Raw genomic sequence first — 25,287 nt, 5'->3', positions numbered from 1 at the left:
CGTGATATTACGTTACAGGTATTTATCCGATTACCTAATCAATCAATCTTAGATTGCAAGCTGGTTTGCAAAGCATGGTTAAATATTCTTAAAGATCCTTGTTTTCCGCTACAACGTGTCCTTTATCGTGTTCATGATGGTGATCATTATGTTCATGACCACGGATTCCTTCTGTCAGTTATGGCCATGTTCGATTATTGTACAGTCAGGAATTCAATTTTCTACCAAGAGTACGATGAAAATCGCACGGGGTTTTACATGCCGCCATTCAAGAGGATCAGTATCCCAACTGTCGACAATAATAACTATTACCATGACTATACCAAAATCATTATTGGTTCTTTTGTTTTTTTGAGAAAAGAAGGATATATTGAAAAGAAAAAGGTAGTTACAAGTTATTTACAAGTTCAAAGAACCAAAAAGAACAAAAAGGATTGAGTTGCTACAGACTCATAATATCCTCCCAATTTGTTATAACCTGATTCGCAGTATAGTTCTTAAAAGTTTCCGTAGAAGAACTCCACAGGAAAATCCATTGTTTAATGGCAATTTCCAATTCATACACTGACTTCGATCTTCCTCCATGCACCCTCCTGTTACGCTCGTTCCAAATCTCCCAACATATAGCAAAAGGAATTAATTGCCGTACCATCTTCACTCTTGCTGTGGTTCTTTCCATTCTCCAGCTCTGAATGCACATCATAAAGTTAAGAGGCATAACCCATTGTACCTTCAGAGAAGCTAAAAAGTATTCCCACAATTGATTAATCTCCCTGCAATGGATGAAGAGATGATCCATCGTCTCCACCGCTGTATTGCAGAATAAACATAAGCTGGATTGAATAGCCACTCCCCTGTATTGCAACATATACCTTGTTGGGATTGAATTGTGCAGCGAAGCCCAGAATAGGAAGATAACTTTCGGTGGAACATATTTGTTTGTTAAGAGACGATGTCCTTCCCAATCTGCGTCAGTCTCAGAGAGCTTCATGTAGATTACTCTAGCTGTCACTTCACCTTCCAAACCGTCTACCTCCCCTTGCGACAAGTTGATCATCCTAATCTCATGCTTTACTTCCAGCAAGTCGATACTTTCAGCTGGATCTAAACATCTGGTAAACTGAAAGTTCCATCTTTGTTCGAATATCGTTGCTACTGAAGCCGTCTTTTGCGTGCTGATTTTATATAGCCTAGGATACTTTTCCCTGAAAGAAACCTTAGCACACCAGCAGTCTTGCCAGAATCTGAGCGTTGTACCATCCTTTACGTGCACCCTTACAGTCTCTGCAAAAATCGAGCTTTCTCTTAAAATTCCAAACCACATGCTACGGCCCATTGGATCCTTAACTTGAAGCGGAAGTAAACAGTTTTCCTCAGCTTGCGTTTTTCACACATAATCCATCTCCAAAGAGCTGCATTTTCCCTGCAATACCTAACATGCCATTTTGCTAACAAGGATTTGTTCACGAGTCTCAGATTTTGAATACCTAGCCCGCCTTTCCTTTTTGGTTTGCAAATTCTTTTAAAAGAAACCCAGCTCATCTTCTTTCTTTCTTCATCTTCTCCCCACAAGAACCTTCTCATTATAGTGTTCAGTCGCTTCTCCACTGATACCGGAATGTGATGTAAAGACATGAAGTAGACAGCCAGACTTTCAAGGGAACTCCTAATCAGAACTCCTGATCAGAACTCCTAATCAGAAGTCAGAACCATTGGTTCTTGCAATGGGTTGATTTGTTGTGGCTTAAGAAATGATGGGAATCCCATTTATATATGTAACCCCATCACAAGAGAATACTTGTGGATTCCAAAATCGATGACAGATTCTTATCTGTGTGCGGATAGGGGATTTGGTTACGTTCATTCGACTAATGAATACAAGGTTGTTAGAATTTTGAGAAAATACGAGGTTGCCACACAGCGGGTCCAAGTATATACTCTTGGTGGTACAAGTGATGAAGGATGGAGAGACAAAGATAATATTAGCTATTAATTTATCTCAAAGGGTATCTTTGCAAAGGGGGAAATTTATTGGATATGTGATGATGACAATTATGGCCTTCAATGTAGCTGACGAAACATTCCGTGAATTTATCAGTTTGCCACCTTCTATCAAGAACGGCCGTATCAGGGTGTACCTGTTCGAGTTGGACGGATGCTTGTGTGCTGTGGAACCGTCATTGTATCGTAAGAAATGACATATGGTTATTAAGAAAGACAAGTGCAGGTAATCGTAGGAGTGAGATATCGCACATGTTAGTAAGTATGCGAAGTGAAGACTATATAACTTAAATGAGGGAGATCGCACACAACAAGGTTGAGATGACGTAATGGATGATGTTAGCAAAGTCACGAGTAAAGTGTGAAGATATGTGTGAAGTATGGTCTGTGCGAGAACGAGCGATTGTACATGAGCGAGTGCATCGCATAGAGATTCCGAAAATAAAGAATCTCTTAGCTGTCTTCCACTATGTAAGATTTTATATAAAGAGGACAAGTTATTACTTAATCAATGAAGAGTTTAATGATGATTACCTAATATTGATTATAGTTATAGTGGAATGTGGTTGTGAGGAAACTTGCAACTACATTTTTGGCGCTAGAAACAGGGAGTGATAAATCCTGTTAGTAAATCCATTGAATCTTGGAAAAAGTAAGATCTGAAAATTTTGGAGAAAACTTTTAATTCTTTGAAATTAAATATGATGACAATCGGATCTACTGTTGAGCAAGGAACAGCGGCTAGAAGGAGCAATAGAATCGCAGAAAGAAGAAGAATTACAAATATTGATCACCAAGAGGAAAGAATAGAAGAAACTAAAGAAAATGAACTCCAACATGAACCTCAGCCAGAACAAGAGCGGAACAACGATACTAATTATGATAGAGTGAGTGTTCATACTTCGCAAACAAGTTCTACTGGAGAAGAAACATAAAGGACTTGAATACCAGGAAGGATTGATGGAAATGAAGAAGATATGACAATTGCAGAACTTAGACAAAGATTGATTGCAGAACGGAGAAGAGATGACGAAGAGCGTGCGAATTTGAGTCGTCAAAATGATGTCTGAGAGAAGAAAATCTTAGGTTACATGAACAGAGATCAAGAAGTGCGACAAGTTCAAGATCAAGGTCAAGCAGAAGTTCATCATAAGAAAGTCAATCTAACCGTGAAAATGATAGGCAAAGACATCGCATGGAAGTTATTGAAGAAAATTCGCAAGAAAATAAAAATTCACAGGATCAACAGGAGAGAAGACGTACAATTCAAGATCGAGGAACTAAACGATTTGAACTTCCATGTGAGCTTCTTCGTCGCACACATCATAATCTTGAAAGTGAGGAAGATGATCCAAGACAAGAGTAGATGATGTTACATGGAAGAGAAATGGTGAGGAATCAGTATGAGTGCGAAGAGGAGATTACATGTGCGAGAGATGAAAGAAATAGACAGAGAAGAAGAGAAGAAATTGAAGAGAGAGAATTGCAGGAAGCGTTACGTCAAAACAATCATGACAATAGATTAAGACGACATGAACTTTATCGCATGGATGATACAGAAAAAAGAAGAGATGAAGAAGAGAGGCATGATAGAGTGCATAATGATATGAACATTGAGAGAGAAAGGCGTAGGCGAAGAAGAGAAGAAGCTGAAGAATGCGAAATACAAGAGGAAGTACGTCAGAATAATCATGAGAATAGACTGAGGAAAGGAAGATTAAAAAGACCAATGCGAGAAGATTTAGATCAAACCTTAAGTGAAGAAATTTTAAGAGAAATGGCAGAATTAAGAGAAATGATGACTACACGAAGAAATGGTGGAAGGAGACAATTAGAAGAAGCATTAGAAGAAGCTGGAAAAACTCCTTTTACAAGACAAATAAAAATGGAAGAAATACTGTCCAAGTGAAGCTTACCAGTGTTTACTAGTATATTTGATGGAAGTGCTTATGCAATACAGCATGTGAAAGCTTACACCTGATCTCTATTGCAATGGGAAAATAATGATGCAGTCATGTGTAAATATTTTGCTACGAGCTTGGCGGGAGAAGCTTTGAAATGGTTTGAAGGGCTACCATTAGAATCCATTGGGTTATTTCACCATTTACAGAACGTCTTTTTAGGACAATACATCAGCAATAATATGTCAAGATCAGGGATTGAGACAGCATTCGGACTTCGCAGAAGAACAAATGAGACTTTGCGTCATCTAACAACACGCTGGAGAACCATGTGTAGCGAAATGGGAAGACGAGTAGATGAGCGACACCTTATTCTTGCATTTATCAATGCTCTCTTTGCTACAGTTTTATTGTATACACAAATCTTTCAGATAAAGGATACGATAACAATGTCAGAATTACACGAATTTCAAGAAGAGTACATAGCACTTGAAGAGAAACAAAGAGATATGGAGTCGTACCCATTTGCATTACCAGATGCGAAGGGTGGAAATGCAAGTTTACTTCCAAGATTGACAAATATTGTTGCGAGTACATCGCAAGGGAATCAAGGAAGGAATGTTGCAGAAATGGAACAAAAACTGGTAGCCATGGGTACTGCAGATCAAGCAGAGTTTGAGAAGCAACATCAAAATCGCGAAGGTACTAATACGATTCAACCAGGAAGTTCTGGAGGTCCACAAACACATTATAATAAAAAAAACTGGAAGAATAGTGTGGGAGCAGATAAATTTTCCAAAGTTGAATACCACTGTGGATAAGATATGGGAAGCTGCCATCCTAATGGAAGATATTCCAGAACCACATAATGCAGGAGACGAACCACCACGGTAACTGCAGAAATGTAAGGAAAATCATATTAAGGATGATTGAACAGGGAAAATTGAACCTTTTCTTAGCACAACCAAAGAATTTGCCACCACCACCACCAAGGGGAAATGAGTATAAAGCGGATAATGGAAATAATGTACATATAATTGAAGTAGGTGCGAAAGCGAAGAACTTGTATTGTAATTCGATTATACATTCATTCAAGAATATAGAAGATTTCCATGATAATATCTTAACTCGGATGTATGCGAGAGATGTTGAAGGCAAAGAGATCCTAAATCTTTTGAAAGTATCACCATTAAAAGAGTGGCAAAAACAAGTTATCTCATTCGGTGCGGAAGAAACACCAGGCGGAGGAGAATCACATGAATGTCCATTGGTGGTAAGATTATGAATTAATCCAAATCCGAAAGTAGAGGATGAAGCAAATACATGGGCTATGAATAGAATACTAATAGATACTGGGAGTTCTATTGATATCCTTTTCTATCACACATACAAAACTATGGGCGGAAGAGATGACGAGTTAATTCCTTCAAAATACAAAATTTATGGATTTAATGGAGCTGCGAACAAGCCAAAAGGAGAAGTGACAATGCGAATTCGCCTACAAAACCTATCAACGGACATTGTTTTCTGTGTAGTGGATGTCGAATCACCTTATAATGCTTTAATTGGTAGACCATACAGTATACTGGGGGTGGCATCGACATTTCATCAATGCATAAAGTTCCCTTTGCCTAATGGCATTGGAATAATCAGAGGAGATACAATTGAAAGTAGGAACTGTCAAGAAATCGACACTGATAAGTGCGAAGAAAGAGAAAGTAAGTGAATGAATTGGAAACAGCGTATCACAGAGAGTCAAAGAGTTGAGAATTTAATTGTAGATGCAGTATATAAAGTTGAGGAATGCACAAACTTTTGCAGAAATTAAAGCTGAGAAGTTAATTGTAAACAAATAAGCAGAATAATGAAGCAGAATCTTCTGCGAATAACAGTGCTAAGCGAATCAGACATATTGCTTCTACAGAAGAAGGAAGCATGCAGAGGCAGAAGTTCTATTTTCAAGACAAAAACAAAGGATACTAAGAATCTCGCATAGAGAACTAATATTCTGCAAAACATTTGCAAGCTTAAGGAGAGAAAAAGAATAGTATGAGGAATGCACATGCTTTTCTTTATGTGAAACAAAAACAATAAAAAATCTTTGTACTAGAGTTGTGAAAACTCAAATATTGGAAATATGAAATGAAAAATTCAAATTTCATATAGTGATATTACGTCAAAGAAAAAAGAAAGAGTTAAATCTTTAAATAAGACCTTAAAATAAGGCAACATAAATGATATTTATTATCAGATAGACTAGGAATCCGAATATGGCGTGCAACCTAGTTCGCATACATGCAAGAGGTAGAAAAGTAAAACCTATCGCACGTTATAGTCGGAGAAACCTACAAAGCATGACTCAATGGAAAGAAACACCGACCCTGGAACTTGAGTTATGGAGATTTGGGGTGAGAATAAACGAAAATGCCCATCCGGGAGAGGTACCTTAAATTTTCAGTCTAAGATAATAATCTTAGATTGAGAGACTAAGGTAAGAAAGTCTCTCCCAAGGAGTGCAGAAACTCGATCAGGGCGCCGAGGTACACGGTTGAGTCAAGAGTGCCCTGGGCGTCTGGAGCGTACCTTGCCACTCTTGACAAGTCCTGACTATGATACACTGGGTCCGAAGATACCCCACCTAGGGTGCAGTCTCGCAACCATAAACCTCATTGGTAGTGTATGCGAGATTGTGAAATCAACTTGTTGTTGAATTACCGGATGGGAAGAGCCATAACCTTAACCCGGTAGAGGTAAGCTTACTTGAAGGGGCAATCAGAGGGGAAGATAAGGACGACACCCTCCATTAGGGAGCTGAATTGTGTCAAAAGACGTAAATGTCATGAGACTTTTTACTCAAGGGAGTATTAAGACTTGTCATATTTATGCGATAAAAACTGAAGAGGTAATAATACAAGAAAAAGGTAAGACGAGATCAATGGTTCGATACACTACGGTGTAAAGACTACCTGCGATCTCGTCGCACAGAAATAAGGAAACATAAGACCTTTACATAGAAAGGAAAAATAAGACCTTAGAAGAAAGATTACACATACTAATGATTATTTTAAATGAGAAAAAGAGAAAAAAATTATTGAAGCTAATGTGATAATGTTTGCACAAGAATAAGTTTATGATAAATGATATAAATCATACTTGGCCTATCAAGATGCGTCCATTGATGAGTGCTAAAAAGTGCATATTTCTATATATTTTTCTTGGCATTTAACTCATCTTTTGTGCATTAATTCTACATTTTATCCCATATTCTGTATTTTCTTTGTTTTCAAGAATAAATATTTTTATTAATAAATTTTGCATTTTTAGGTTGTAAATAAAGTTTGGATGAATTGCGGAGCGAAAAGAGAAGAAAAGTAATGAAAAGTCGGGAGGAGTTACACAAGGAAGCCGCGAAGAATGTCGTGCACAAGACCAAAAGGCTAGAAGTGGGCTTGACGAGGAAGAATTGTTCTTAAAGAAGATATGGGCTTGGCATACCCAAGGCCCAAAACCCTTACCCAAACCCATTTTCTATATCCAAGCCCGTCTCGGATTTCAGCCGTCAGATCGAAGCATTTCAGCATCCTACGGTCGCTCCATCATCGCACATCAAACTCCGAAGCCCCCGCTTTACATCGCAACGCCCATCTCCATCTTGGGTCGTCCGTTTTGCTACATCCCTTCATCTGACGGTCGCTCCACGCTTACCTCCGTATCGTCGTTGGATCCACCTACCATCTTCCCATCCATCGCTCCTTGTCGCAGATCATCAAACCTCGCTGAACCCGCCTAACACCCAAGTATCGAACACCCTATACCCAACCAAACGCACCTTTCTTCCCAAAACCATCGACTCCATCTTCTCCATTCCTCTACAGACGCCATACCACCACCATCTCCACCACCTGCTCCTCCACCTGCTCTCCCAACTGCTCCGCCATCACCACCATAATCACCACAACGTCAAACAATGATAACCCATCATTGTTCCCCTCTCCCTAGTCCCTCTACTTTACTTATTTCACACATTTTCAACCGACACCCTAAAGTGTGAAATAGGTAAATTAGGTCGATCTAGAGGCAAATTGACGGTATGGGAAGCAAGAGAAGACTAATTCTAAGCATGGGTCGAAGTTTGATTGGAGTCAGAGATTAGGTAAATTTCTAATTTTAATTTCTAAAACCCTAATTTTTCTGATTTGGGAACTTTTGGGGGGAAATCAATTGTACGTCTAATTGAAGCATGGGTTGGTTGATTGGGTTGTTATCAGTGTGTTAGGTGAGTGAATTTTGGATTTTTTTGGGAAGAACCCTAACTTGTAATTGGGTATAAATATGACTGTGGGTGTAATGTAAAAGCTTATGCTGGAATAGCCAGTGTCCAGAACTTTGATGTTCTGCATTTGTTCTATGTTTGGTTTTGTGTAATGTTCATGATGTTTTAATTCCATTTGCTAGGGATTTGATGAAACCTTAGTGTACTATTGAATGATGAATTGCTAGGAAGGCCTGTTTTGCTTGAGTAATGGGAAGAGGTTGGTGCTCTGATATGCCTGTGATTGACTGTGCTTTCAAAAGACAGTCAATGCTAGGGGGAAATCAGTGAGCAAGCTGATTTTCTTCCCATTCTAGTTGGATGCTTAAGATTTTAAACCTAGAATTGCATTGTTTAGCTAGGACACAAGGTGGATTCTAAGCCTTAGCTTAGCCACAGCTGCAATCTCCTCCCTGCCCTTGGCTAACAGCCTTGGTTTATTTGGCTTTGTTTCCTGTTAACTGCCACTGTTACCTTTGCTTCATTGTTTTTATTCTACTTCACTGTCACATTTACTTCACTGCCTTCACTAGTTCAGTTACAACCATTGTTCACTCTTACACATTTTGACATCTCACTGACCTCAGCTGAGTTGTGTCTCAACACAGCTCAAAGTTCTCAACTGCCACTGTTTTAGCTTAGGAAATCTTCAAACATACACCCAAGTCCCTGTGGAATGACCCGTATTTGCACACACATACTACAATCGACACCGTGCACTTGCGGTATAACCGCAGGCCCTTCCATATTTATCTTTGCTCTTCATTTTATACACCAATCCGGGCCTGCCAAGTTTTTGGCGCCGCTGCCGGGGACTTGGCTGCCGTGTTTTTGAAGTTTTTCTTGCTGTTCTTTGCATGCTCATACCTGCTGTGTAGTTCTGATAAGCATCTTAGTGTACTCATCTTGCATATTGCATCTGTAGCTGTAACTTAGTACCACCTCTAGTGCATCTGCATCATTTGCATAATCTCTTCTCCTTTGCTTCAACTGCATCATTCTGGGAACTGAACCTCTTCTCTGAGTTTCCAGGTGCTTGTGGTGCTGCTGTTGCAGCCTGTTGCTGCTGAATTGCTCCTGTTGCTGAAGCTGTTGCCCCTGTTGTTGTTGCTGTGACCTTGCTGTGAGGCTGAGAACAAACCTCTGGTGTTGTTGTGCTGCTGTGAAGCCCAAATAGAGCTGCTGCTGCCTCATGCTGGTGCCAGGCCAAGTCTGCTGCAACCCCTGCTGCCTGGTGTTAAATTGAGCCATCAAAGCCCAACTGGGCTGATTCCAAGCAGCTGAAAAAGAACAAAGCCCAACTGGGCTTTGTAACTGAAATACCCAACTGGGCCTCAGAAAAGCCAAAGCTTAGGATGATCCAAAGCCCAACTGGGCTTTTGCAACCTAACTGAGCAGCTGGGCTGTGCTTAAGCAAGTAAGCCTAAACCCATTAAGAGAACCCAACCTGTGGGCTTCCATTTTTAATTGTGGGCTTGTAATATTAAAGCCAATTTTTGGGCTTTTTATTTTTATTGGGTTTGTAATTAATTTTTGTGGGCTTGTTTGTTTAATTTGTGGGCTTGTATTTAATTTTTGTGAGCTTGTTTAATTTGGACTTGTATTCTGGGTTTTTAAACCCAGCTGAGCTTGTAACTGATCACGCTAGGTTAACTCGTTAGTGGGCCGAGTACCCAAATTCTAGGCCGAGATTTTGGACTCAGTTTCACCAAACGTTTTCAAACCAGCTGAGCCAAAGCAAACACAAAACCAACAGTGGGCTTGCTCCCATTCAAAAACCAAATTTTATTTTCTTTAAAAAAAAAAAAAAAAAAAAAAAAAAAAAAAAAATTACTTTTCTCCCATTCAAAAACCAAATTTTACTTGCTCCCATTTTAACAGCCAAATTTTTTCTTCTTTATCCCATTAAAACCAAACTTGCTCCCAAATTTTAAAAAAACCAAAAATTGCTCCCATTTAAACCAAATTCCCAAATAGGCTTTATCCTTAAAGTCTAAAACCAAAATTTTGAAACCCATTACTGAAAATTGTGGGCCTTATTCTCTTTTTAATTGTGTAATTGCTTGATAAACATAATATGTCTGGATTTTGGTCTGCTCCTGGGGATGGAAATAAAACTCTTAGAGAACTTGCTTATGGGCATGTGCCACATTATGAGCCCTCCATAGACCATGATGTCAATAGTTATAGGGATTGTTATGGACAATTTCATAGTCTGGAGCCTCAATACATATACCCTGATAACTATTCACACATGTATCAACCAACACAACCTGAAATCTATGCATGTACCTTATGTGGTGGTTTAGACCATCCTGTTGAGAACTGTTATATGTTGCATGATTTTAGACAATTTAGAGAGTCCCATGAAAATCCAAATTATGAAATGCCCACAAATTGTGAGGCTGGTAGTCATTGGGACCATAATCAATCCTTTGAGGGTTGCGATCAATCTTTTATAAACCCAAATGACCATGCACACATGTACCCATCACCACAATTCGAACATGAAGAATTTTGTTCCCCTATGAAGTACGAATCTATCATGGAAAATCTCAGACTCATTGATCAAAATAATGCTAGATTGGAATTGCGAATGCAGCCATGTTTAGATCGGATGTTGCTTATTAAACAAAATGAAAAAATTCATGATGAAATGTGTGTTGTTCCTAATGAAGTATCTAGTCCCATTCATGTAAATGATGTTGAATATGATCCTAACCTAGAGGAACATGAGTCGACTAAGGATACCACAACTGCTAATAGGGACCAATATGCATGTTACCATGATGATGATTATGATGATGATGTTATGTTAGAAGAACATGAAAACATTATGGAACCTTTTGGTTCAATAACATATGGCTTCTCGCCCTCGACCTTCATGAATGTTGTTTCTTCTAATTCTAATAATCATTGCAACTCATATGATTTTGAGATTGATTTGGGGCTTGTACAATTGTTCATTGAAGATGAGCATGATATAGGAAAAATTGAATCTTCTGTAGACACTAATGTTCCTATTATTGAAAATGAATTAGTTGTGTCTGATTCCATGCCTAAGTCACAAGATGTTGTCCCTTCAGATGTTGATGTGAGTACTTTGGACAATCATGATCCCGATTTAGGTCTTGATGTTTTGTTCCATGAATGTGTGCATGATTTACCTGTTTCTGATTTAGGGAAAGTATGTGCTAGTACTATTGATCGTACAAATGAAAATAACTTAGATGCACCTACTTTCTCGCCTAAATCACAGATTGAGATTTTTCCACCCAAGCTAGATTTGGTTTGTCACAAAAATTTTAAACCAACTATTCTGAGAGTCCCTAATCTAGGATTGGAACTGTGTGCCTCCGAAGTCCTTTTGGACCATTTTGCATCTAAATATAACATCTTTAAAGAAACACAGTTGGAATTAATTTCTCTGACCATCCCAAACACAGTCCATTTTGAGCTAGACCTTGTGCATGATGAACCCCCAAAACTGCGAGATTTTGTTTCCAAAATTTTATCCGTTGAAAAATCCAGGTTTGGGGGTAGCTCATTTTGTTTCACAGCTTCACTTGCATGCCTATCATATTATTATTGTGTGAAGCTGTTGAAACCTCTACACTTTGTCTTTTGGGTTGATCCTCAACTCTTTAGATTGTTAGTGTATGGTGAATTTTAGTATATAATCCAGTAGATAAAATTTCTTAAAACCCTTTTGTTCCTTTTGTATATATTTTGCTAATCCAATATGATCTCGGCTGAAATATGTTGGATTTTTTTTCCTTGAATAACGGAGTTTTAATTTGCTTTCGCCGAAATCGGGTATTCTCTCTCCTTTTACTCTACTCAGCATGTCCTTTCCATATGTTGCATTTTAATTCCTTCCATTTTTAAACATTGAGGACAATGTTTAGTTTAGGTTTGGGGGTATAGAGTAGATACCACGATAATATGCCATAATTGAAAACAAAACTCCATCTTTTTTGAAAAAATTGAAAAATTAAAAAAAAAAAAAAAATTGAAAAATCAAAATAAAAAATTAAAAAATTAAAAAAACATAAAAATGGAGCTCATTTACCTTGAAATGTTGACTCTTGTGCAAATATGTTTTTATTAGGAGTCTTAGTCTAGATATTTAGGCACCCTGATTCTAGCACAATTCACATAGTGATAAGAAATTTGCACGCGCACGATCTACCAATACATGTATGGCCTCGATCTTCAAGGTGTTTGATAGGAAGTCACGATTGCCAATCACTTTAGAATACTGAACGAAACTTGACTAGCTTGTTCTTTGGTTGGTTGGGATAGAAGGTGGAGGTTACATTAAGAAAGACAACCATCGAATTTAACTGGGTGCATCAAAAAGGGCTACCTCTTGCAAAGTGTCATGTAATCTTTTGTTTCCTTTTGTATATGTATCAAAAGTGTTTCCTTTTCAAAAAAAAAAAAAAAAAAAAAAAAAAAAAAAAAAATCAAAAAAAAAAAAAAAAATCAAGTATTTTCAATTCCATCTCTCTTGTTCCAAAATAAAAGAGAGTAGTCAATGTAAATAAGAGTCATTTGTTGTTTCATTGTAATAAGAAAGGAAGGGTGTATGCCATTGATGTACAACGCGAGTAATTGTGAAATACCTCCAACTCATTCACAATTCTCGTAAAGTCCGGACAGCTAGCTAGATTTCGACCTTGGTTCTTAGCCTGAGAAACTATCTCTTGGTGATTAGTAGTCATAACTTCAGATCTTTCTTTACACATGTGTAGATACACTTTACACTCTTATCACATGTCTGTTATCAGTGCTAGGATTGTGCCTTTGATAGCTAGATTGACATCTCCATTTTGCTGTGAGCTTAAACTGACTTGCACATGTCACATTTGATGGAATATGAGCTTATATTTTGACCTAGAACTTTGTAGGTACGTTCTAAGCAAACCTTCACGAGACTTAACTCGTCCACTAGGGACACTTAGTGGTTTAAAAGGCTTAGTGCATACGCTAAATGCATTCGAGAGACCAGCGACAGTGGTATAGTTAGGATTTCCTTAGTTTTGTTTTACTTGAGGACAAGTAAAATTCAGGTTTGGGGGTATTTGATGAGTGCTAAAAAGTGCATATTTCTATATATTTTTCTTGGCATTTAACTCATCTTTTGTGCATTAATTCTACATTTTATCCCATATTCTGTATTTTCTTTGTTTTCAAGAATAAATATTTTATTAATTAATTTTGCATTTTTAGGTTGTAAATAAAGTTTGGATGAATTGCGGAGCGGAAAAGAGAAGAAAAGTAATGAAAAGTCGGGAGGAGTTACACAAGGAAGCCGCGGAAGAATGTCGTGCACAAGACCAAAAGGCTAGAAGTGGGCTTGAGAGGAAGAATTGTTCTTAAAGAAGATATGGGCTGGCATACCCAAGGCCCAAAACCCTTACCCAAACCCATTTTCTATATCCAAGCCCGTCTCGGATTTCAGCCGTCAGATCGAAGCATTTCAGCATCCTACGGTCGCTCCATCATCGCACATCAAACTCCGAAGCCCCCGCTTTACATCGCAACGCCCATCTCCATCTTGGGTCGTCCGTTTTGCTACATCCCTTCATCCGACGGTCGCTCCACGCTTACCTCCGTATCGCCGTTGGATCCACCTACCATCTTCCCATCCATCGCTCCTTGTCGCAGATCATCAAACCTCGCTGAACCCGCCTAACACCCAAGTATCGAACACCCTATACCCAACCAAACGCACCTTTCTTCCCAAAACCATCGACTCCATCTTCTCCATTCCTCTACAGACGCCATACCACCACCATCTCCACCACCTGCTCCTCCACCTGCTCTCCCAACTGCTCCGCCATCACCACCATAATCACCACAGCGTCAAACAATGATAACCCATCATTGTTCCCCTCTCCCTAGTCCCTCTACTTTACTTATTTCACACATTTTCAACCGAAACCCTAAAGTGTGAAATAGGTAAATTAGGTCGATCTAGAGGCAAATTGACGGTATGGGAAGCAAGAGAAGATTAATTCTAAGCATGGGTCGAAGTTTGATTGGAGTCAGAGATTAGGTAAATTTCTAATTTTAATTTCTAAAACCCTAATTTTTCTGATTTGGGAACTTTTGGGGGGAAATCAATTGTACGTCTAATTGAAGCATGGGTTGGTTGATTGGGTTGTATCAGTGTGTTAGGTGAGTGAATTTTGGATTTTTTTGGGAAGAACCCTAACTTGTAATTGGGTATAAATATGACTGTGGGTGTAATGTAAAAGCTTATGCTGGAATAGCCAGTGTCAAGAACTTTGATGTTCTGCATTTGTTCTATGTTTGGTTTTGTGTAATGTTCATGATGTTTTAATTCCATTTGCTAGGGATTTGATGAAACCTTAGTGTACTATTGAATGATGAATTGCTAGGAAGGCCTGTTTTGCTTGAGTAATGGGAAGAGGTTGGTGCTCTGATATGCCTGTGATTGACTGTGCTTTCAAAAGACAGTCAATGCTAGGGGCAAATCAGTGAGCAAGCTGATTTTCTTCCCATTCTAGTTGGATGCTTAAGATTTTAAACCTAGAATTGCATTTTTTAGCTAGGACACAAGGTGGATTCTAAGCCTTAGCTTAGCCACAGCTGCAATCTCCTCCCTGCCCTTGGCTAACAGCCTTGGTTTATTTGGCTTTGTTTCCTGTTAACTGCCACTGTTACCTTTGCTTCATTGTTTTTATTCTACTTCACTGTCACATTTACTTCACTGCCTTCACTAGTTCAGTTACAACCATTGTTCACTCTTACACATTTTGACATCTCACTGACCTCAGCTGAGTTGTGTCTCAACACAGCTCAAAGTTCTCAACTGCCACTGTTTTAGCTTAGGAAATCTTCAAACATACACCCAAGTCCCTGTGGAATGACCCGTATTTGCACACACATACTACAATCGACACCGTGCACTTGCGGTATAACCGCAGGCCCTGCCATCTTTATCTTTGCTCTTCATTTTATACACCAATCCGGGCCTGCCATCCATTAACAAGAGGCAAGAATGGGAATTCAAAGGAAATGTTAATTTCCCCATTTAATAGTCTTATATACATGCGAAAAATAATATTTTCAGCATGAACACGAAGAAAAGAAGATTTACAAAAAGAAAGTTAATATCTTCAAGATATACAAAAAGAAAGAAGAATTTACAACAAAGGAATTTGTAACAAAGAAAAAAAAAATGAAGGATTAATCTTCATTTCCTTCATCTTCTCGCTCAACATCGAAATCACTAACTTCTTCTTTAGAATCTTCATCCTCTCCATCACTGATTATAATATCAGGAATAGGTACATTTTCAGGAATCTATGGAAACTTATACTTCGAGACAGGGATATTATTCTCTAGACAGACTCGTTTAACAGCAGCCATACGAGCGTGATTAGCGTCATTGTTGTTGTTTGAAACCATACGGTCCAATTTTCCTTTAATTGCTGGTACCTGAAGTTGCGATTAGAAGATTCTTCTTCTTTAGCAGTTAAGAGAGTTTCTAAATCTCTAATTCTCTTAAGATAATCATTCTCCTTCACTACGAAATATGAGCAAGCAATTTAAAACGACGTAATATGTTATTTTTGAAGTATGAACAAGCGTTAAAGAACAACAACTGACCTTCATAATTGGAAACAATGTCTGCGACCAATGCGGAATGCTCAGTCTGAAGGCTCACATTTACACCTAAATTATTCCTAGCATCATTCAGAACTCTAGCAGCCCAACTAAATTCAGCTTCACTCTCTATAAGCAGTTTAGATCGAATTGAATTTATTTCTTTAATGAGTGTGTTCCTTTCGCTCAAAGCTGAATCACGTTCTTTCTTAACTTCAATAAGGGATTCTTGGAACTTTTCTAGTGCTTTCGCACCATTAAGAGTGATCTCATCTTTTTCAGCAATAAGTTTATTCCTCTTCGCTTCCAATACTCGAATTGTTTCTCTACTTTCATAAAGACGATGTTTAAAGCTATTGAATGAGGTTAATACATTTCTATGGCTTTGCCTAAGGGTAGTGTATTTCAACCTTAATTCTTTCAAGCTAAGGTTCTCAAATCCTTGAGTGGGATAATTATTTAGGGAAGAATTGAGATGCTCTAAGTAGGCCTGTCAATGGAAGAATATCCGTCGGATATTTAGAAATCCGATATCCGACATGTTAAGCACTACCGGATATTCGATATCCGATAATATCCTACAGGATATCAAAATCAGATATCGATTCCGATAGGCTAAGCTGTCGGATATCCGATAAATATCCGATAGTATCCGGTTATAACAAAAAAGCTTAAAAACCCCTGTAAAACATTTTCATAATTGACACTTATGGGATATTTATCCGACAATATCCGATAATATCCGATACTAGACTCGAAATTAGGATAAATTACAAATAAGTTCCTATACTATCAAATATCGGATATTAACATTTCGGATGGGGTCTAATCCATTTCCGATATGTTAAGGAAGAAATATCCGATAAAATATCCGATATCCGATAAAACGGATAAAATCCTATAGGATCTCGAATACTCGGAAACGGATACCGGATATCGGACAAATATTGACAGGCCTAGCTCTAAGAGAATTTCAGCATCCGGGAGATTAGCTGCTTCATCTGAAAGGTTATACAAGTCTGCGAACATAATAAAGTAAGAAGTGCGAATTATCGCATAAAAGAAGAAGAATGAAGAAAATGATAATTACATACCAATAAGTTCATTATTTATTTCTCGAGCCTGGCGAATCAGTTCAGAATTAGTTGAGTTCTCATCTTTAAGTTTGGCATTCTCATTTTTCAGCTTGAGAAGCTTCCTTTCATAATCCACAGAAATTGCATAAGATAAACGAGCTCCCTGCGAGAGTGTAAAAGAAGCATTATGAGTAAAGGGAGGGGATACTAAAAAAAAGTTAAAAATAAAGTTGCGAATATTACCATAGCGTTAAGTGTAAATTGGATATCTGGGTTTATCACAGAGCCAATTCTACGAAGAGATGGATCCTCCAAGTTAGGACTGATACATACATTTGAGACCATCTTAAAGGCATGATCCAACCCTTCATGATCAACAGTAGTCAGCATATCTCTAGAAAAAAGGTTTGATAATTCTTTCGCATAAGAATCAATTAATGAATCTTCTTCAGGAGCGAGAATGTCATCATTAGTAGATTACGAACTTGAGTAAGAACCATATCTTTTGCGCTTCCTAGAGAGATCATCCATGGACGAAGTCATTTTGGATGAAGACTTAGACTTAGACACGGTTTTCTTCGGAATATTCTTACCTTGCCCGAAGTCTTATCACCCAAAGATTTCACCTTCGCGAATAACCAAGTTAAGAAACAGAGGCAACAATATTGTTAAAATTAAAAAGGATGTTTTTTACTTTCTTATTCTGCGAAGGTGATGCATTGTGTGAAATTTTGGCCTTCTTAGTAGCCTGCAAAGGAAAAATACAGGAAAATAAGAAATTAGAAGAAAGATTATGCGAGATTGAGAATACTTATGCGAAAATTACATACCACTTTCTTTGTCTCACTCTCGGACAATGCGAACTTCCAAGGTTGATAAGAAGAAAGATTATCGGGAAGCCAAAGATCAGAACCATCCTCAGCTTTACCAGAAATGTGGGGACCTTCTAAAATAGTGGAACAATTAAACCAACTTGAATCATTAGATCTGCGAGCACTGTTAATGGATTTAGCATTCCACTCAACGTCTCGCATGATTCTGTTATCTTCAGCAATGTCGTCTTTTCTTCTTAAGCGAACGGCCCATTTGGTTGAATTACTTTTCATAAGCCCAACATAATAATGATTGAAGAAATTATCAAGAGTATATTAAGTGGGATCAATAACTTTATCGCGATACAATTTGTTTCGGACCTCATAAGGGTAAGAGGACTCTAATCCAGCTGCGCGACGAGAATATTCTAATGCTATTCTAATCGCATCACCACTCAGTTGAAATATTCTCCATGCGAATATCTCATCAGCAAGAATTTTATAGAAAAGAGGAATTTCAGAGTTGATCAAATCAAAATTAAGTTTGGAGGAATAATCAGTTGATGGAGGAAGAGAAAGTGTATAACCTTTTGAATGATGTTTGTCCTTTGATTTGGTAAATTCTGTCTCCATCTTTTTACCAGCAGAAGCCATTAAAGAATGGGAATGGAGGTTATTTGATAAAGAACAGTAGCAGAGAAGACGAAGAAGAGTAAAAGAAATAAAAAGAATGAAGAAGAAGATATATAGGGAAAGTGTGTCCCATTTTTCAAAATTTCTTCTCATTAATGCGAGAAAATGAATGGATAGAAACAAGCGATTAAAAAGACGTGTCAAAAAATGAATGGTTAAAAAGATACGCGTAAACAAGGGAAGACGAAATTCCGTAAAATTGTTGGCAAAGGAAAATGTGGAAAGACAAGCATATGCGATAATATAGGGTGGGAGTTTCTCATATCGCTCACCCTGTAGAATAAGCGAAATGAGAAGAGGCAGAATGTAGGAGTGAGAAATCGCACATGTTAGTAAGTATGCGAAGTGAAAACTATATAACTTAAACGAGGGAGATCGCACACAACAAGGTTGAGATGACATAATGGATGATGTCAGCAAAGTCACGAGTAAAGTGTGAAGATCTGTGCGAAGTATGGTCTGTGCGAGAACGAGCGATTGTACATGAGCGAGTGTATCGCATAGAGATTCCGAAAATAAAGGATCTCTTAGCTGTCATCCACTATGTAAGATCTTATATAAAGAGGAGAGGCGGGGGGAGGGGTTCTTTTAGTGAGTATTAGACAAGAAATAAGGAGAGAGAAAGTAAATCTAGGAGCAAGTAAGATCGTTGTAATACTTGTTTCCATCTTGTAAACCGACTTAAATCTTGATAATCAATGAAGAGTTTAATAATGATTACTTAATATTGATTATAGTTATAGTGGTTGTGAGGAAACTTGCAACTACAGTAATGATGTGAACGGGCAGGAATGCCATCAAACTTGGAGTTGGATCAAGGAGTTCAGTGTTCCAATAAATGTTCCCAATCATCCATCCATTCATTACTCCACTCATTATTACAAAGAGTGGTGGACTTTTATTGTGGCATGATAATGAGTATCTTTGTTTTTATGATCCAAAAAATGGAATTATGCAACACAAGGGACACAGTATTAATATTAGATCATGGACAGATCGAGCAATTCCACATGTAAACAGTTTAGTTTCTTTGAAAGCTTTGGTTGGTGAAAGGCCTGATTGGAAAAACAGAAAACTGTTCGTAAGAAAGCCAAATCAAGGATCAAACATAGTTTCTCAGCTCTTACGTGTTGTTATGACCAAGTTGTCCCAGACTATGGATCTACAGATCATATCGGTAAATGATAGAGAAAAGCAGGCTGACCAACTAGCATCCCTCTGCCATGTACTCCAAGAGTTCATCTATACGTTGATTGCTTCAGATGATATCAAAGTTCATATTATTCAGTCTCTGGATGAAATTATGATGTTGTTACTCAGGGTGTTTGGTTACGGAAGCTCTATAGCACGTCAAAAAGTCATGCTCTCTATCAGGGCACTAGTTTATGCCACGGGTCCAATTCGGCAAGTGCATGCCAATATTGGACAAGTATTTGGGGATGGATTTGCACAATGTGAGAGATTACCAGGTTTTAGCCGTATCTGTCGAGGTTGTTGGTGATATTTGCCGTGCATTGGATGAAAAGATCCTACCCTTCTGCGATGGCATCATGTCCCACCTGGTCACTGACTTGTCCAGTGGTGTAATGCATCCATCTGCGACGCCCCTAATATTTTCCTGTTTTGGAGATATTGGGATTGCAATTGGTAAACACTTTGAAAAGTATCTCCCCTATGTAATGCCAATGATTCAGGTGGCTTCTGAGATTTGTGCTGAGATGGACACTGCTAATGATGCGATGATGAATTATAGAAACCAGCTTAGGCGTGGTATTTTTGATGCATACTCCGGTATCCTCCAGGGGTTAAAGAATTCAAGGTCAGAGCTTATGTTGCCCTATGCTGGCCATCTCTTGCAAGTTATTAAATTGGTGGTCGGAGAAAAAACGAGGGAACAAAGTGTTTCAAAAGCTGCAGTAGCCGCAATGGGCGACCTAGCTCATGCATTAGGTCCGAATGTGAAGATATTGTTCAAGGACAGAGCCTTCCATGCTGATTTTTTGCGGGAGTGTCTTGATTCGGATGATTATAAAATGAAGGAAATAGCAACTTGGACACAGAATGATAAATCGAGGCCTGATACTAAAAGAAGGAAAAATGCTGGTAAAGCAATCTAATAACATCTCTCCTGGCAATATCGGCAACAAATTTAGCTAACGGTTTAGCATATGCAACCACATTTAGTTGTCCTTTTTTTTTTTTTTTTTTTTTTTTTTGTAAATTTTCAGTGATAATGAAGTTTTTCTATATTTAGTTGCTTGTCACAAAATATCCCGAAATGAGAAACCTTGAATATTTCTAAGTTTACAACAAGAAATATTCTGTAAGTTTTTTCTATTAGCACGTAAACAACAGCGATATCCGACTGAAATGAGATATTTCTTAACAATTATTCCCAAGGATTACTGCTGTCCCTCATCGGGTGGATCTGGTGGCGCTTGATGCTGTGGGTGTGGCTGTCCCACCAGTGCAGCTGATGAGGAACTGCTGGTACTAACATAATGATGTTGGTGAGACTGCAACTGAGACTGAGATGATGATGCTGATGAGGAGTTGTTACCAGCAAAAACTGGCTGAGATTGAGATGGCACTGCTTGTGGCTGTGATTGAAGCACTGGCCGTATTTGATATCCCTGCCTTTGTATTCGGTACGGTGGGAATCTTTGATGGAGCTGTTCCTGCTCTGTGTCCCAACCAGAGTTCTCTCCATCACCCGTAAATCGTATAGTTGAAAAATCATATGGATCCTGTGGCGCTCGATGTTGTGGGTGTGGCTGTCCCACCAGTGCAGCTGATGAGGAACTGATGGAACTATGATAATGATGTTGGTGAGACTGCAACTGAGAGTGAGATGATGATGCTGATGAGGAGCTGTTCATACCAGCAAAAAGTGGCTGAAATTGAGATGGCACTGCTGATAGCTGTGATCGAGGCGCTGGTCGTGTTTGATGTACCTGCATTCGTACACGGTATGGTGGTTGCTGAAATGCTGCTGGTGGATATGGTTGCTGAAATGGTGCTGGTTTCTGTAATCGAGGCGGTGCTCCATATGTCTGAAGTGGTTGATTTGGTGGTCCTTGCAGTCGTTGCCGTTGTATGCGCATTTGTGATTCACCTTGTTCCAGAGATCTCTTGGCAACACCAAGCTGAAGCTGTCGTTGTTGCTGCTGTTGTGGCTGACCTCCCTGATTCCAACGTGGGGGATAATTGTTATCATTCAGCAACAATACAAAAATATAATTTAGAAATATGTCCAGAAAAAACAAAATCTTCCTTTATTCAGAGAGATCAAGACTTAAAGCTCATAGAGAACTACGACAGCACAGGCAAAGAAATTCAGATTCTCGATGATTCACACAACGGAAATGCTGCTAAATGATATGTGCATGTATCACAGTAAGGCTAAAGAACTAACTTTCAAACACATGATATCAAGTTAAACCTGCAAATCCATGGTAAATGATATATATCTTACCGTATTCAAATTTGCTGGATATTGTGGTTGTCCAACCACTGGTGCTGACGGGTATTGTCGAGGTACTTGTTGATGGTGCTGACCATGTTGTAGTACCAATTGTCTCCAATGATTATCAATGTTACTGTTAACTTCAAGCAAACGTCTGACCAGTGATAGCATAATGCCGGTCGTCCCATACATGAGACATGATTTTAAAATTTCATTATCAAAACGTCTCGTATTGTCCCCTATGTGTTTCACCTCAGAACTTTTTAGTTTCTGCTGACTAGTATTATTATAAACTAGGGATGGTCGTGTAAAAAGAGAACGACACACATTTCTGAAATCTTCCACATTTCTGAGATCTTCCCGAAAAAGTGACTCAAAGTATTGACCTAACTGACAATTCTCTGGGCAAATTCTCGCCAGATAGATGCATGCTGGACATGGTTGACGCTGTGGTTGCTGTGCACTACTTATCGAGACAAATGAATAATTGAAACTTGCATTTTGTTGTGGAGGTCGCACTGGATAATCTGGTCTAATGTGTACTGCTGTTGGAGGATTCGGTCCGTAATTACGTATGAGACTCTCGTAGTGAGCAGTATTTACAGCCAAGATAAACTCGAGTAGTAAAATAATTCCAGCTAACCCATAGATTTCATCTCGGAATCCAACAATATTTTGAAATCTGTTCACGATGACTTGTATTCGGTTTTTGGTCTCCTTGCTGACTGGTAGATTAAAAGGCTGGGCATTATAATACCTAAAAGTAGCACCAACATCGTCCGGTCTAAACAAACGATGATGTCGTTCATCTGAACGTTGCAAACAGGCAGACTCCCCTCTGTACTTGCAAAATACGCATATTTGATGTACATGCATATTGAACCAAATTCCTGCAAACAGGATTAAGAATAAGAAAAATACATAACAACTGTGCATAGTAAGAACAGGTTAAACCACAAGCATATGAACATGTGTACACTAAATTCATTTACTTAAACAAATGTATCTACTTTAACCATACATTTCATAGACACAAAGGCCAATTACCAATCATGCAAATACAGATTCAAATCAAAACACAAGTACATGAACAGAATGCAAAATACCTACTAATGTTGGTAACTGGAAAACCACAGACTCATATATAACATTATAAAGAAACAGAGCTTAACAGAAAATCCAACTTCAACTCTCATTTTACAGAAAGAATCCTATTTGAAGAACCAAGGAAAAGGGAGAAAAGGTTTGAGTTGTAATGAATGTAAAAGGATTTCATAAGATTTTCACGTACAAAGACTCTTGTGATGTCAAACCGCAATCAAATGAATTCAGGACTTAAATCACAGAGATGTTCAAGAAATTTTCACTTAACACAAAGGCATATCTACTACTTAAGAACGATTTGATTCAAGGAAAGAATCCAAAATGTGAGTAAAAGAATCAACTCAGTGATCCATACAATAAACCAAATCAAATTTACTTACTAAACCCAAAACTGTAATAGGGTTTCATGAAATCATCACGTACACAGAATCATGTGATATCAAACAACAATCAAAAGAGAATTCATGAATTAAATAACGGAGGAATCTAACCAATTCTTTGGATTTAAATTCAAGAAAAGAATCCAAAATATAAGCAAGACCAGGAAACCTTACCAATTTCTTGATATTCTGGTTTGAAGAACGGTGGAAGTGACAGAAGCAGAAGATGAATCAACACTCGCAGAAGAAATCTTGAGCAACTCCAACTTGAACACTCCCTTTACTAATGAAATCTTGTGAAATTCCTTCTTCAAATCTCGTTTCCAGTAAGAATCTTACTAAAATCCTACTTCAATTTTCTTTATCCAGTAACAATCTTGAGAAATTCCTTCTTTAAATCTGGTTTCCAGTTAGAATGTTGTTTGAAGAACTAAGTAAGGAAAAGGGAGAAAAGGTTTGAGTGGTAATGAATAAAAGATTGAATTATTTTTGAGTAAGAAGCATTTCTTGATCACAAGGACTAAAAGTTTTCATTAGAATTTGTGAAAAACAACTCAAGAAATTCCCTCTGTTTTAACTAGAACTAGAAGACGAGCTTTAAAACGGTTTAATAGATGGTGATTAACACGTGCGGTTGGCGGATGACATACCTGGTGACTGGATGGAGGACTGGACTGCGCTCCCCATTGAAATGTCCAAATTGCAATTTCCCCCCTCAATAAGGAAACATTGCACTTGAACCCCTAACCCTTGATCGCCACTGTTTCGATCAGATCTGAAATCCGTTTCAAAAACCAAATCTCCTCGTCTATGCAGTTGCATCTACTTATCACTTCTGCAGATAGCACCACCATTTTCACCCGCAATCTCACCACCACCGCCGACATCACCGCCATCTATATTGAGATGTTGAGAACCAAACACCTTGAATTTCTTCTTCGACAATGGAATAATCAGAGACTTCCAATTCTGGAATTGATTATCATCATCATCCTTGACGTTGGTTGGATTGGTGATTTCTGCGATTTGGTGAGAGATGTGTGATTCCATGATGAAATTGAAGCAAAAAGAAGAAAGAAGATTGAGGCAAAAAGAGAATATATTGAGATCAGATTTTAGTGACATTTTGCTTTACATATCTCACAGATACAGACAAATGACACCGCAGATGCAAAGGAGGTACGTGTCGAATAGTAATAGGTTTCAGCTCATTGAGTGTAAATGAGGTGTATGTATAGTTTTGTGTGTGATTACGCTGGTGAGGGAAACAAAGATAAAAAAGTTTTCGTAGGTTTTGAATTATGAGCTAAAATGGTAAATTCCTTTACATTTGAAAAAAATCAAGTCAAACAAAATTCCTACCGGTCAACTATTGGTCTAGGTATGCGGTACCAACTCTTAATATCTGGAATGACAGGATACTAAAATCCGGTGCATGCGTACGAAGATATAAATAGCCTTAACATGAATTCTAGTGAATCCAAATGGAGCTATTTTCAAGTGCAAGATTGTTAATAGGGTACCTGATAGCTTGAGGGTGTACCGATATGTATATAGGACAAAATACATACTGGTAAGAGATTGTCAGACACCAAGCAATTTGATACCCCTATTTTAGGTCTCTTTTCGGTTGTTGTTTATCATTTTTTTATTAATAAAAAATTATTTTAATTCCTTTGAAAGAAAGTGAATGATAAATTGTGACCTAGATTGTAAGAAATAGAGGAAGAAAGAAAAAATGACATAAAGAAAGAAAAAAGAGAGAACGAAGGTTTTAGGTGCATTTTTTGTACAAAAAAGGGAGTGTCAAAGACTACGATGCTCTCTATGTCAGTGTGTATTCCGAAAATAAATCCTCCTTACATTTAATTAACTGTCAGGGCCTTCTTATGAGGTAGGCT

At 38.2% G+C, this 25,287-nt stretch overlaps 2 protein-coding genes across 3 annotated transcripts; both read right to left on the bottom strand.

Annotated features, from left to right (window-relative positions):
• Positions 1-442: 442 nt before the first annotated feature.
• Positions 443-1,336, bottom strand: LOC113294085. The gene has a single exon (XM_026542508.1). The coding sequence runs from the start codon at positions 1,334-1,336 to the stop codon at positions 443-445; it is 894 nt and encodes a 297-aa protein (XP_026398293.1).
• A 19,369-nt stretch (positions 1,337-20,705) lies between these two features.
• On the bottom strand, positions 20,706-24,460 carry LOC113295476 (basic-leucine zipper transcription factor A-like). 2 transcript variants are annotated; one of them, XM_026543809.1, is made up of 4 exons: positions 24,037-24,460; positions 23,561-23,816; positions 21,912-22,792; positions 20,706-21,621 (listed from the first exon to the last, which is right to left on the bottom strand). In XM_026543809.1, exons 3-4 carry the CDS (start codon positions 22,776-22,778, stop codon positions 20,839-20,841), a joined length of 1,650 nt encoding a protein of 549 aa, XP_026399594.1. In that variant the 5' UTR covers positions 22,779-22,792; positions 23,561-23,816; positions 24,037-24,460; the 3' UTR covers positions 20,706-20,838. The 2 variants fall into 2 exon arrangements, with proteins under 2 accessions (XP_026399594.1, XP_026399595.1); XM_026543810.1 differs by having other exon boundaries at positions 23,561-23,785.
• Positions 24,461-25,287: the final 827 nt, after the last annotated feature.

Source organism: Papaver somniferum, chromosome 7 (assembly GCF_003573695.1).
Source record: "Papaver somniferum cultivar HN1 chromosome 7, ASM357369v1, whole genome shotgun sequence".
NCBI classification, from domain to species: Eukaryota; Viridiplantae; Streptophyta; class Magnoliopsida; order Ranunculales; family Papaveraceae; genus Papaver; species Papaver somniferum.
The sequence above is the reverse complement of the archived record's forward strand: the minus strand, read 5'-3'. Positions and strand labels throughout refer to the sequence as shown.

Coding starts and splice junctions, on each gene's coding strand:
- LOC113294085 (XM_026542508.1), bottom strand. CDS start 1,336: ATGGGCCGTAGCATGTGGTTTGGAATTTTAAGAGAAAGCTCGATTTTT.
- LOC113295476 (XM_026543809.1), bottom strand. CDS start 22,778: ATGCATGTACATCAAATATGCGTATTTTGCAAGTACAGAGGGGAGTCT. Junction 21,622..21,911: donor ATCCAGCAAATTTGAATACG/GTAAGATATATA, acceptor CGTTGGAATCAG/GGAGGTCAGCCACAACAGCA.